This window comes from Cetorhinus maximus, chromosome 13 (assembly GCF_964194155.1).
Source record: "Cetorhinus maximus chromosome 13, sCetMax3.hap1.1, whole genome shotgun sequence".
NCBI classification, from domain to species: domain Eukaryota; kingdom Metazoa; phylum Chordata; class Chondrichthyes; order Lamniformes; family Cetorhinidae; genus Cetorhinus; species Cetorhinus maximus.
The window spans coordinates 98,780,334-98,795,178 of NC_135891.1; the positions used below are offsets into that span (position 1 = coordinate 98,780,334).

General features: G+C 43.2%; 1 protein-coding gene across 1 annotated transcript in view; it reads left to right on the forward strand.

Annotated features, from left to right (window-relative positions):
• Positions 1 to 14,845, forward strand: part of LOC144688872 (protein unc-13 homolog A-like) — a 425,192-nt gene that overhangs the window by 122,828 nt on the left and 287,519 nt on the right. The window contains exon 3 of the mRNA XM_078555875.1: positions 8,491 to 8,590. Coding sequence (XP_078412001.1) covers positions 8,491 to 8,590 — 100 coding nt within the window. The remainder of the gene's footprint in view (positions 1 to 8,490; positions 8,591 to 14,845) is intronic.

Below are 14,845 nucleotides of genomic sequence, written 5' to 3' on the forward strand. Positions count from 1 at the left end.
CCAACTCCCTCACCCTTTCTCCATTTTGCATTTCTTTTCTCTTCAGGTGCTTAACCAGTTCCTATTTAAAAATCCTGATTCTATCGGCCTCCATCACACACTCGGTGGGTACATTCCAAATCCGAACCATTCGCTATGTTTAAGAAAAAAATTTCTTCTCATGTCGCGATTCGTTTGCCGATCATCTTAAACCCTGTGTGTCCTGGGCCTTTCTGATCATGAGAACAGTTTCTCTCTATCTACTCTGGGTAGACCTCTCATGATTTTAAACACTTCTATCAACTCTCCTCCACTTTTTCTTCTCTAAGGAGAACAATTCCAGCTTCTCCAATCTATTCATGTTATGTCTTTGAGTTACCAGAAGCTTGAAATAATCACACTTTTAGACACAAACTGCTGGAGCCCCGTCAAGTGTATTTCTTGCAACTTTCCGTGTGGCTGGTAGACTGATGCAATGTTGCTCAGCATCTGACTGCAGCACAGCAGTAAATGTTGCACCCTGGATGTACAGATGCATAACAATTAGTTCCTAACTCTGTTTACGAATAACGTAACAGTATAACGATTCACATAACTAACGTTCCTCATCCCTGGAACCATTCTTGTAAACCTTTTCTTCACCACCCTCTCTAATGCCTTCCTAAGGTGCGATGCCCAGAATTGGGCACAATGCTCCAGTTGATGCTGAGTCAGAGTTTTATAACTTCCTTGCTTTTGTACCCTATGCCTCTATTTATAAAGCTTAGGATCCCGTATGCTTTTTTCACTGCTTTTCTCAACCTGCTCTGCCACCTTCAACAGTTTGAGTGCATTCCTAGGCCAGCATTTATTGCCCATCCCTAGTTGCCCTTGAGAAGGTGGTGGTGAGCTGCCTTCTTGAACCGCTGCAGCCCATGTGGTGTGGGTACACCCTGCATCCCCTCGAGAGTTGTACTCTTTAGTTTATATTGCCTCTCCCCTTTCTTCCTACCAAAATTTCTCTGCATTAAATTTTGTCTACAATGGGCAGAATTTTCAAGGTGATATGCGGGGGTCGGGCCCCACACACCAGCGTGTAAAGTGACGCATGGTGAGGTCGGGCGAGCGTCCCGATGTCACCGCGTGCCATCGTGATATTTCATTGGGCAGGCGGGCGGGCAATGAAGTGCGACGCGTGCCCGCCATTAATTAATTGGCTAGTTAAGGCCCTTAACGCGGTAATCGATGCCGATTTTCAGGCATCTGTGCGATCTTCAGCTCAGCGCACGGGCAGGCGGGTAAGAGACATTTTAATAAAACTCATCCACGGGTGAGATAAGAGGGCTCAGAGGGGTTGTCAATCTGGTCTGTGAAGTATTTATTGCAGAAAGTGTTTTAAACTTGCCTGTGTGATCTGTAGCAGTTCACAACGAATTCCAGCAGCTTTCTCTGTACTTTGAAGCTTCAGCTCAGCAGTCTGCAGTCAAGAATCTTTGTCGGGCCTGCAGCTTTCCGGAGGCCTCCTTTTAGCCTGGGTATGGGTTCTGACATCTCCACTGGAGGCAGCTCCTCTGAGGAGGAAGGGAGGGATAGAATAAGGAGGAGGCCAGGAGTGCACATTCAGCCTCCAGGGGAGCCACCTTTGGGAGGCCAGGCACAGGCACAAGGGGCGCAGGGCCAAGAGGTTGCCCAAGGTGGAAGGGGCTGCAGAAGATGCCACTATCCTGCTGCCAGGGTTTACATGCGGAGAAGCAGCTACCTCAATATGACTGAGGTGCAGTGCCTAAGGAGGCTCCGACTCTCAAGGGAGACAATACACTACATCTGTCAGATGATTGGCCCTGAGATCTCCCCTAACTGTGTGGGCGGACACCCCATGCCAGTGCCTCTGAAGGTCACAGTTGCCCTCCACTTCTATGCCTCTGACTCCTTCCAGGGCTCGGTGGGTGATCTTTGCGATGTCTCCCAATCAGCTGTCCACACTTGTGTCAAGCAGGTTACAGATGCTCTGTTCTGGCGTGCATTGACCTTCATCCACTTCCGTTGGGACCAGGCAAGTCAGACACAGCGAGCCAGAGGCTTCGCGGCCATTGCTGGCTTCCCCCGTGTCCAGGGTGCTATAGACTGTACACATGTGGCCATCAAGGCGCCAGCAGGTGAGCCCGGTGCCTTCGTCAACAGGAAGGGCTTCCACTCCATGAACGTGCAGATAGTGTGTGACCACAGGATACAGATTCTACAGGTCTGTGCAAGGTACCCAGGCAGCTCCCACGACACCTACATCCTCAGGCACTCCCAGGTGCCGGGGCTCTTCAGTGCTCCAGCCCGGCTGGATGGATGGCTGCTGGGTGACAAGGGCTAACCCCTCAGAAGTTGGCTCATGACGCCTCTCCGCCATCCAAGAACAGAAGCTGAGCAGTGGTACAATAGGAGCCAGGGCACCACAAGGGCTGTGGTGGAGAGAGCCATCGGTCTTCTCGATGCGCTTCCGATGCCTGGAGCGCTCAGGGGGCGCACTCCAGTACCCCCCAGATCGTGTGTTGCTGATAATGGTAGCATGCTGCACTCTCCACAATCTTGCGCTGGAAAGGGGGGATGCAGTGGACGATGAAGACGTTGATACAGTGGATGTGGCTGCACATGATTCAGAGGATGAGGAAGCACAGGGCAATGATGAGGGGCAGAACACTGACCCGGGACTACACCCGGGAGACTTCAAATCAATGAACCTTCAGTTAGCTCCACACAAATGGATCAGGAGGACCAGCGTTGCCTGGCACTTCCATAGTTGGCACTTAAGTGCTACATCTGCTATTTCATCAGCTGCAACTAAGGGCTTTGGACATAAACCTCAATGTCCACTCAAACACTCATGATATGCCTGTGAAACATACAAATGCAGCACAAAGCAGCCACCCTCAGCCATGGTAACACATCTGGATTTAATTTCATCCATAATACGGTGCAACAAAATGAAAGCAAAACATTTTTACAACAGCGATAAATAATAATTCCCTAATCTAGGGCCAACACAAAAGCACCAGTGAGAAACTCGCGGTGTGCCTAAGGTGTTTTATGTTTACGTTTGCGGGTGCTATGTCTTGGTGCCGCCCCATTGCTCGGAGTAGCTTCTTAGACAGCCTGCTGACTCTGCTGTCCTGTTGGCCTCGATGACCTTGGCAGTCATCCTCTGGCCTGTGGAGCCTGTGCTGGCCCCACCTGGGAGGGAGCTGCCTGTTCCATAGCTGGCACCTCCCCAGTCATCGCAGCCTCAACGGATGCAACAGTCACTGGCAGAGGGGCGGAGGAGCTGCTGCCCTCATTCGGAGCGCCCTGAGAGGAGCTCGCAGCGACAACAGGCAGCTGCTGCACCAACGTGAGGTCACATTGGACCTCCCTGCTCACCGCAGATGAATGGGCACCAAGCTGGGAAACTTGGTGTCCAGACCATCTCCCACACTGGCACTGACCAGCTGTGGCCATTAGCGCTGTGAGGGCTTGCAGGTCCGAGCGTATCCCTAGGATAAGCTGCTTGTTCTCCTGGAAGCCCCTCTCCAGGAGAGTTGTCACTCTCTCCATGGAGGGAGCATGGCATCACTCATGCTCTGTGTGGACTCCTCCACCACGGACACCAAGCGAAGCATGTTCTCACGCAACACTCCCAGATGCTCCTGCACACCCGGCCACATTTCCTGCAGCTGCTGCGCCGTGGACGATTCCAGAGGCACATCATCACGTACCGACTGAGCATGTGCCTGGTCCCCTGCAGTCCTCCGGCTGCTGGCGCCATCGGCACTCTCTTTCTCTGCCAGCTCCTCCAGCGATTGTGCAGTGCCCTCTCCACTGTGTCCTGGGACACTAGCTGATGTTGCAATTCCCATCGATGTGCTAGTATCTGCGCTGGTGCCTGCCTGGCAGAAATGGTGTGGCGCAGGTGACAGTTCAGGGCCCTCAGGTGTGAGAGGGGACATCTGTAACGGAGCCTGGTCACCAGCCTCTGATGATGCTGAAAGTAACAACAAGGACAGTGAATCAGTTAGTGTGCACACAGTGACACACTTCATCCCTTTCCCCCCAGGCTCATTATGTGCTCAACCTTCCAGACCCTAAGGAGACGAATATTGGTGGGGTGGCAAATAGTCAGGAGGAGGCCCAAACATTACAGGTGGATACAGACGGGCTGGTCAGATGGACTAAGGAATGCCAAATGGAATGTTATGTGGATAAGTGTGAGATGAAGCACTTGGGAAGGACAAATAAGGTATGGGAATACACAAGGAATGGTAGGACCGTGGAAAGTAAGGAGGATCAGAAGGACCTTGCTGGGCATGGCGACAGGCCCGTTCAGGTAGCAGGACAGGTACATAAGGCTTTTAAGAAGGTAAATGCCATACTTGCCTTTATTAGCCGAGGAATAGAATTTAGGAACAGGGAGGTCATGTTGCAAGTGCAGAAAATGCTGCTGAGGCCACAGCTATAGTTATGTGTTCAGTTATGATCAGCGCTTCATGGGAGGGATGTGATTGGAGTGGAGAGAGAGTGCAGAGGTCACTGACCAGGATGTATGCTGGGCTGGAGAGTTGGAGTTATGAGGACACATAGCATAGACTGGGGATATTTGCCATGGAGCACAGGAGATTGAGGGGTGACATTATTGAGCTTCATAACATTATGAGGGGCATAGGTAGAGTAGATAGAAAGCAACTTTTCTCTTTGGCGGAGGGATGACTAACCTGGTGGCATTTATTTAGGGTAAGGGGCATGAGGTTGACAGGCGAGGCGATGAGGAACTCTTGTACGTAGTAATGTGGGACGCACTGGCTGAAAGGGTGGTGGATGCAGAAACCCTCCTAACATGTAATAAGTATTAGGGTGTGCAGTTGCAATGCCTTGGCACACAAGGCCATGGGGATAGTGGTCAGAACTGGGATAAGGTGACTTTAGAAGGTGCTGGACACGCGCATCTTCGAAGGGTTGAGGGACCTTTGTCCATGACCCACACGTCTGACTATCAGTCTGTGAATGAGCAGTGTTGCTACATTAACGATTCCAACAGTCATCAGTGCTTTGGATGGTGGGAGGACAGAGCGGATGTGACTGTGGACCTCAAATACCTGGCCGCTCCACCCCAGCCTCACCGACACCTGTGGACCTGGGCACATGGTGCCTTTCAAGCTCCAGGGCCTCCTGCTCAAAACGGCTCAATATTACCAACTGGGCCTGACCACCTCATAAGCATTGTGCGCATTTTTCTTCTGCAAAACAGAGAAGACCATTTATTGGGGCTGATCACTCATGTACTCTGCACGCGCACGCCGCACCCTAACCACAGTGGCCCATCTGTGGCCTCTAGTGCCTCCTGTCCACAGTCACAAAAATATAGTAGGGCTGTGCCCCCCGCCCCCAACGGCCACCTTGGACACATTCTGCATCCATCACTTTCAGAAACACACGCCTTAGCTCCCATGGCAAGGAGGCGCAACTAGGTGGCTCTTGGCCACATGACCTTGAGGCTCCCCTTCCACACTCTCATCACCATGAATACGACATGTGCTGGAGTTCTGAGTATGTGCCGAGCTGCATCCCCTGCAGGTTGCCTCCAGACTAGTCATGTGCTACTAAGACCAACACATGGTGTGGGGAGAACCCATCTTCTCATGAACCACTGAGGCTGATGTAAGCATGGTCACTATCTACTTGACCACCCAGCGTGCGCCAAATGCCCAATATGAGTCATTGCATTCCTGCTGGGTTAAATGCCTAACACCAACATGGTCCTCACCCTTCCAGAGCGCAACAAATTGTTGAAGCGCTTACGGCACTGGATCCAGGTGCGCCACACCACGTCGCGGGAGCTCACCACCTCCGCCACCTCCTCCCAGGCACGTTTCGTCATATGGGGGGGCCTCCTCCTCCCATCCTGGGGAAACAGCACCTCCCACCGTGCTGCCACTTTGTCCACAAGGGCAGCAAGGCAATTGCAAGGCCCCCCGCTGGCCTATCCTGCAGTCTGCCCTGCTCCTGGGCCACACCCTGCAGCCTGCCCTGCTCCTGGGCCACACCCTACAGCCTGCCCTCTTCCTCTGGCCTTCCCTCTACATCAGCCTGCTGTGCAGACCCCCTGCGTACCACCTGTAGCTGGCCATGACGAACAGCCTAAAGGACGCTACCAGACTGTTTTTTTTAGACAGACTGCCGGGTCGCCATTGGACCCGGCGGTCTGGACACGCCTGCCGCAAACTTCAGACTCCCGCTCTCCACGGGAGTCGGAATGCACTGGGCAGGCCTTAATTGGCCCACCCGTGCAAAATGGCGGTGCAGTCCCGATCACGGGTGGTGATTGGTTCCGCTACCACCCGCGCCAGCATCAGCTTTGCCCACCCGCCAAACGGAAAATTTTGGCCCATGTGTTGGTCCATTGCAACAACTTGCCTATGTCCCCTTGAAGTTTATCACTGTCCTCCTCACAGTTCACAATACTTCTGAGTTTCATGTCATCTACAAATTTTGAAATTGTGCCTTGCCCAGCCAAGTTTAGGTCATTAATATATAACAGAAAAGCAGTGGTTTCTCCAGTGGTGAGCTCCCGCGACATGGTGTGGCGCACCTGGATCCAGTGCCGTAAGCGCTTCAACAATTTGTTGCGCTCTGGAAGGGTGAGTACCATGTTTACACTGACCCCTGGGGAATCCACTGTAGATCTGTCTATCTTCCTTCAGCCTGAAAAGCAACTGTTCAATACTACTCTGTTTCCTGTCACTCAACCAGCTTTGTATCCACCCTAGCATATTTTGTGGCACCTTTAGAAGTCCATATAGACCACATCTACCGCATTACTCTCATCAATCATCTCTCTTACTTCATCAAAAGATTCAATCAAGTTAGGTAAACACAATTTGCCTTTAACAAATCCATATTGGCTTTCCTTTATTAGTTTGCACTGGTCGAAGTGATTTAATTTTGTTCCGAATTAACAACTCTAATGTCAATAGTGGGAACGCTTTTAAATTGACTGACCTGTAGTTACTGGGTTTACCGTTGCATCCTTTTTTTGAAAAAGGTTGTGACATTTGCAATTCTCCAGTCCTCTGGCACCTCTGCCATTTCTAAGGAGGATTGGAACATTATGGGCAGTATATGGCTAAGTAATTACAACCCCTTTTGTATAACGTTGAGATTTGTAAGATGTTAGACCATAAGAGATAGGAGCAGAAATTAGGCCATTCGGCCCATCGAGTCTGCTCCGCCATTCAATCATGGCTGATAAGTTTCTCAACCTCATTCTCCCGCCTTCTCCCCGTAACCTTTGATCCTCTTACCAATCAAGAACCTATCTATCTCGGTCTTAAATACACTCAATGACCTGGCCTCTACAGCCTTCTGTGGCAATGAATTCCATAGATTCACCACTCTCTGGCTAAAGAAGTTTCTCCTCTTAATCCTTGGACTGTAATGCTGTCTTAAATTGCCATTGTGAATCATTCGCTTTCCAATATGAGTTATTTATTGCTGGTTATTGCCTATTTCTCTGATATTTTGATTTCTGTTGCTAGGTAATTTGATAGGTTTTGATTACACCATTTACAATTTCAGTTATTGCAGATATGGTTTAGGAATCAAATAAGATTTACTTATGCTAAAAACTTTTGTAAAATTGAATTCATTTATCTCATTTATGGACAGCTTAATTGGCTCTTACCAATAAAGTATTTTCCAATCTTAGAATACTCGCTTCGCAAATCATGTTGCAGCCTTATGGAATAGACTGACATTTATATTAATTGCATTGAGTGGATCAAGAAAAATTAAAAAATTACTCCTGCCTGAACCCTTGAATTAAAAGAAACAAAAACTGACATCTTGGACTGTGGTACTTTTCCTTCAGCTTGTTGAAGCATATCCATTTGCTGTCCAGTGAAGCCTCCAATAATTTGGATTCAATTTCCAGTCATAATTTCAAATGGGCAGTTAAGTCGCCCATTTTATTTAGAGGGCTAAGTCCTGCAAATGAGTATGTCATATTGATATTCATTGACGAGGAGTGCTTTGCCCTTTGCACATTAATCTTGTGCCCTATTATATGAGTAAATTCTTATTCTAATTCGCATAATTAAGCAACAATTCGACCTTAATGGGTGACAGTGCAGAGAGGAAATTATGTTCGCATTAAAAAGCTCTTATTATGGATCCCAAAATGATCAATATGTTTGAAAGTAAAGTAATAATACTTAAGCTGGTATTAGTTGTAGACCATGTATTGGTTACAGATTCAGGTAATTAATGCAGGAGTATCTCAAAGTTGTTTTTTTTACCAAAGTTGGTTTGCTTTTAATGCTATTGAAATATAAAGTATCTTTTATTATACTGTTTCATTACCCTTTATTTCTTGTCCTTTTTAAATCTTTGGAATAATACTTTTCTGCTCGCCATGTGACTTCTGCCCAGAGAATGACTCACCTCCTGTAACCTCTGTCAGTACTGTTTTACTTAGTCATATTTATTGAAGTAAGTTGTTGATTTCTCTTTTTACAGAAAAATACAATACGTATGTGACGCTGAAGGTTCAGAATGTGAAGAGTACGACCATTGCTGTGAGGGGGAGCCAACCGTGCTGGGAGCAGGATTTCATGTTGTAAGTTTGAAATATAAAAATGGCATAATAGGATATAATGCTGATTCCCTATAAGCGTGGTAATGAGGTATGAGCTCCAATGTACATTACCATGTAAATTGTAGTGAGAATACAGGAGATTACCTTGTTAAAGCAAGAATGCAATATAACTCTGCGCTTCTGTGATTAAAAATAATATTGCCATTGTTGATTGGAGCTGCAGGGAAGTTTTTTTTGTTAGCTATGCGTAGTGTCATTGTAAAGGTAATGTGACGACTCCTGTGTAATTTTGAGTGGTTTTGTAAATATTTTCAAAAAATTAAACTAGATAATCTATATTCCAAATAAATGATCTATAGATAACTATATGCTAAGTAATGCTGTCGATCGAATTTTTATCAAAGCAGGTTGATCTTGTGATGAAAACTAGACAATGTCGGCACATTCAGGAAAATTACCATCTACGTGGGTTGACTGGCTTTGCAATCTTTCAGCTCATATGTTGTGACATTGAAATTAAAAGTAATTTTAAAGCCTACTTCTGCAGTCACATCAACCTTAGATGAGATTTTATGCATCCAAGCTCATGAGCCACTACTGATGAGCACACTCATTGACACCCTCTGCAGCTGAACAATACTAGGAAGATTAATTATTCAAAGCACTGTGCTTGACATGCAAGAGTATATGATGGTTTGTTTATTAATGAATTTAAATCCCATACTAACAGAGTATAATTTGCATATTCAGATTATTGTACTAAAATTAAGGGTATATTGCTAACATGAATAATATAAGAAGCTCTGCTTTCTGTTAAATGGGGTGTTTAATCTGTTGTTTTATCTATACTGCCAATTTGGATGATGGCGTTGAGTCATTATTTCTTTTACATATTCTCCCCACCTCTTGCTTCTATTGCAATCTTATTATTTTTAGTGACTTAAAAATCAACTAATTGAGGTGTCCGTATTCCTTATAATTTGGCTTCCCTTCCTAGCTGGCTCCCTAGCATCCCATTGTGATTATAGACTAAGATGCAAGTTAATGACTGCAGTAAAATAGTGGGCAGAGGAAAACTATGCAAACACTTTAAGCATTTGTCACAAATATTAGTAACAGCCATATCAGCCCACTGAACTACAAAAGTTTGAATTTTGAAAGAAACTAATTTGCTGCATTGTGTATGTAATAATGCTTTCCAAAACTAATCTCATGAACTTGTACTTTCCACATGGTCATGTATCTTTGTTAGTTTCAAATATTTATCCAACTTTTCCTTAAAGTTGTAAAGTCAGTGCTTTAATCACTCCAGTATCAAAACATTTCATGCTGCAGCAATCTGCAATGCTAAGAAATTCCTCCTAACCACTTCATGGCCCAATTAGAGATGATTTTACATTGACAGTCCCTGAATATTGACTCCCAACCACTAGAAATAGTCTATTTTTATTTTCATCATTTTAAAAGCTTCTATTCAATTTCCCCTTGGCTTTCTCTACTCCAGTGGAAATACTCCCAGTATCTCGCATCTTTCCTCAATTTATTGCCTTCCATCTCTGGCATTATTCTGGTGAATCTATGCTGACTCGGCTCTGTGCCTTTAAAATCTTTTGTATAATGGGACCCCTGAAATGGCAAATATTACTAACCAAAGTTTTGTACAAATTTATTATTGCTCCTACACTCTTTTTTTGATACATCACTGTTTATAAAACCCAAAATGATATTGGTCATTTTCATGGCTTGATCTGCCAGCACTTGCAATTTCAGGGAATTATCAGTTTGACTCCCTAGATTTCTTTGTGCAACCATGAACTTCAGATGCCCATTGCTTATTTTGCCTCCCAGAATGTATTACCTCACACTTATCCACATTAAATTGCAGCTTCCAGAATTCCACCATCCTGAAGTATTTTGCAATACTGCTTAGTTTTGCCAACCTCCCTACTTGTGACTCATCAACAAATTTTGGGTTTGTGCTCTCTATGCCTAAGTGGAAATAATCTATGTACAGAGAAAAAAATGCATCTGGCACTGATCCTTTGGGAACTTAACACTCAACACCTTTCAATTCAATCAATATTTCCATTTGTTTTCCCCTCCATTAAATAACTGCTGCATTGCCTCTTGTACCATTTGCCTGAATTTTTCAAACTGGTCTTCTGTGAGACACTTGTCCACGATTGACGTTAGACCAACAGGTCCACAGTTATCCAATTTATCTTTTCGCTCTCCTCAATCTTAGGTGGTATATTAGATGCACTTCATTCCTTTTAAAGCATCTAATGAGGTTGAAAAGCAGTGACTAGAGTGTCTGCTAGTATCTTTCTGACTTATTTCAACCAACTAGGGTCATGCAATCATGGCTTGATGTCCACTTTGAGTTTTGCTAATTTTCTTTAAGAAACAATGCCTTTTGTACAGATACCCCTAAACATTATTCCATATCCTACATTTTCAGTTCACCATCATTTGTTAAATTGCCTAAAAGGTTACAAGGCTATTTTTATTATGTTGTGTTATGTATGTGATATTCATTGCACTTCAGTGTAACACACATGTGCAATATTTGGCTCCCAGTAACTTGCAATGAGGATAAAATGTACTTGTTATTTTCAGATGGGGGGAGCATCTGTTCATATGTTAAGTAATCATATCACTTCATCTGGAGGGAATATGCTTTCAGTCATTTACATAGCTAATGCAGTTTGCAAATTAGTTGAGTTGATCCTGGAATTACCTCTGAAATAATCTATTGTACATTCATACTGATATAAATGTTTACATTTTACATGGATAATAAAGCTAAAGCTTGTCATTTAAATTCTGCTGAAGGGTTATTTTTGGCTACTGTGGCTTGTTTTATATTTTGGTGATGAATTAGGAATGGTCCATGTTTTTTTTGCTGGGGTGCTGAGAATACATGATGGCTGACACTGTTAACCAAAGCCAATATTTAAGAGCTCTTATCCAGGTAAAATACTGCAGTAGTAAGTATGGCTATTCACACTTAATAATATTGAATTCCTCGAAAGACATTGATAAAGTTTTACACAGTGGAGATAATCTGTCCTTGTGGAATAAAAGAACATGAATTGAGTTCAAAATATTTTGGACAAATTATGATTTATTAACTATTGAATTGTATAATTATCATTTAAAACAGATGAGTAAAGAATTTTATTCATGTGTTAAACTGATACTTAAACAAAAGGGTCAAAAAACCTCACAGGGTAATGAAGGTTATAATACAAATCTCAACTAGGATGTCTGGCAAAGGATAGACTCCAACTTGGATAAAACCCAAGGCTAAATAATCGGAAGATAGCAGCTGGAAATGTATACCAGCATGACATCACTCACAGAAGGAAGGATCACCTTCACTTTACCCTCCATAGAATGGATCAGATCCCATATGTGACTTCCCCTCCTGTTTTTTTACTCAGACATTCACCATCATACTACTTTTCAACTTTTTGAACCACAGTGTCAAAAGGGATAGAGTAAAGCTTTTGTTAATGGAGGAAATCATTCAGAAATTAAATACCTCTGAGGGCTATAATAAGCATCACTTCTGTCCCTGAATGATTTGCATTGATTTATACATGACTGTTGAAAATTAATTGGTTCTTGTGAAGAACCATTCTCTTTTGATTGTAGGAAAGTGTTCTTTTTTGTGAATTTTATCTGGTATAAGGCTCTGGTTCACTGTTTTCCTTACTGTGTAGCATGCTTTAGCTATTTGGTTTATACTAGGTTCATGGTTGCCTCACATTTACCCATCTTGTCATAAACTGCAGTATTTTGATTTTCAATTGGCCTTTGATATGCATAGTAGACTGAGGCCAGAAAAAATCTAAGGACAGCTAGCAGAATGGATAGCAAGTTGACTACAAAACAGAAAACAAGAGTGTAAAGGTTAGTTACTTAGACAAGCCAAAGATGTGAAAGTGATGTTCTACAAGGATTGGCCCTGGGTTCACTGTTGTTCACCATTTTCTTCAAAATAGGGATTCTGGAATCAGAAATAGAATTTCAAAATTTGTAAACATTACAAAATTGGGGATGTAGTTATATGGGATATACAAAATTGGGGATGTACAGAGAACTGTGGCAAAATATAGGAAGACAAGCTTTCTGAATGGGCATGTAATTGGTAAATGAACTTCAATACATGTAAGTGTGCGGCGCTACATTTTGGGAGGGAGGATAAGAAAGCTCCATAATCCTTGGAAAATAAGTGTCTAAATGAGGAGTAGAGGGATACACAAATCACTAAAAATAGTAAAGTAGGTTAAAAAGCCATTTAAAAAAAAGAAAAGCATTAAGTCTCATTTCTGGAGTGACAGAATTGAAAAGCAGGGAAATTCTATTAAACTATTATGAAATCTTGATTAAACCACACTTGGAGTACTGTGAACAGTTGTGATCTCCATGTTATAAGAAAGATATAAAGGCACCATGGAAAGTAAACCTTCTTTTATATACTAAAATGATTCCTGAACTGAGAGGTTATACCTATTAGGGAAGGTTAAAGAGGCAAGGGCTATTTTCTCTAGAAAAGAGAAGACTGAGAAATGTCTTAAGGTCTTCAGGATGATAGGATTTGATAGGGTTTGATGTAGAGAAGGTGTTTGCACTTGAGAGAGACCAGAACTAGGGGCCATAAATATAAGATAGTCACAAATGAATCCAATAAAGAATTTAAGGGAAATTTATTTATGCAGAGCGTGGTTTGAAATTTGCTATCACAGGAGTAGTTGAGGCAACGAACATAGATGCATTTAAAGGGAAACAAGTTAAAAACGAGGGGAACAGAATAGTAGGAACTGTTGATAGGGTTATATGAAGTTAGATGGGTGGGGTGAGCCTTGTGGTGCATAAGCACTGACATGGAACTGCTGGGCTTAATTGAGGCTGTGGCATGGGAAGGATAGAGCACACAGTTAAGTATATGGTTCAATTTGGAACAGTCACCCAGTTTTCAGTAAACTACGGTCTCCGTTTTTATGGGCAGTTGGCATTTTTTGACCTGCATCTGCTTGTTTACCTTGTAATAAATGAAAGATGCAAATGAGGATGAAATCAAGGATAAGCACAAGTTAGAGCACTAAATGATTATTTCTTGCAAGTATAAATTAGGAACTACATTTGCAATATGTTCCCATCAAATTATGATAGCCAAAGCAGAATTATTGGAATATAACTAAAGACTGGAAAAAAATTGGGATTTTTCGGCCAAGAAAGGAGGCAACTGAGATGTGGCCTTTGTGTAGAGGTATATGACTGAAACAGTAAAAATTGTAGAAAAAGTAGTTTCAGAAATTTTGATCAAAGTAAACTGACAGTAGTACAAGAGAACATGGGATCAAGTTAGTAAAAATCAAGTTTAAAATTAATGTCGGGATGTTTTTTGCCCCAACACAGACTGATTGATTTAGCAAATGGACTTGTGGATACAATAGAGATGAAAATAATTGCGACTATCGAGGTGAAAACCCTGGAATGGTTAAAAAAACATTTGGCTGTTGTCAGGGGACGTGCAGGGCTTTCTAAAACTGAAATGGGTCAAATGACTACCATTTATTTTCTGCTCTTGCTATTGTGCCAAGTGGAAAGAAATTGTATTATGGTGCCAAGGCACCTTACAACTACACATTATGATATTTTGTCAGTCATGCTTTACTTACAATATATACTCAACTGCAGCTTCAAACTTTGCTCTGCTGTTAAAGATTTCCTACTTGGGTATACATGTAAATTTAGGATTAGGATATGTTTTAACCTCATGATTAAGGTTTTTTGGTTTCTTTTTACTTATTGAAATGTTTAAAAGATTTTCATTCTCACGATTTAAGGGATTGTTTTGCTAATATACTATTTTGGATGACACTACTATATGATTGTTAAAATGTATAAGATATGTGTCTCATGACTTGTTTTCATGACCACATTGGGGAAACAGGTAGCCAAGGTTGTCCTGAATTAAGGAATGGAACAATGGAAAAACAGGATGAAAACATATTGGCACCTATTTTGAAGGAAATACATCCTTTCTGGTCTGCTTCACAATAACACTCGTCATGCCATATTCAATTATCAGTGACAAGGTTTTGTGAGAAACAGACTATAAAGGTACCAGGCTTTATTAGCAAGTTTTTGAGAGATTTAGAATTGGAGAGGTACAAAAACAAGATTTCATATCTACCCGGGGAAAGACCCCATCCACCCAACCGTTGTCATGGACATGCACAAAATCTCCTGCAGGGAATTTGA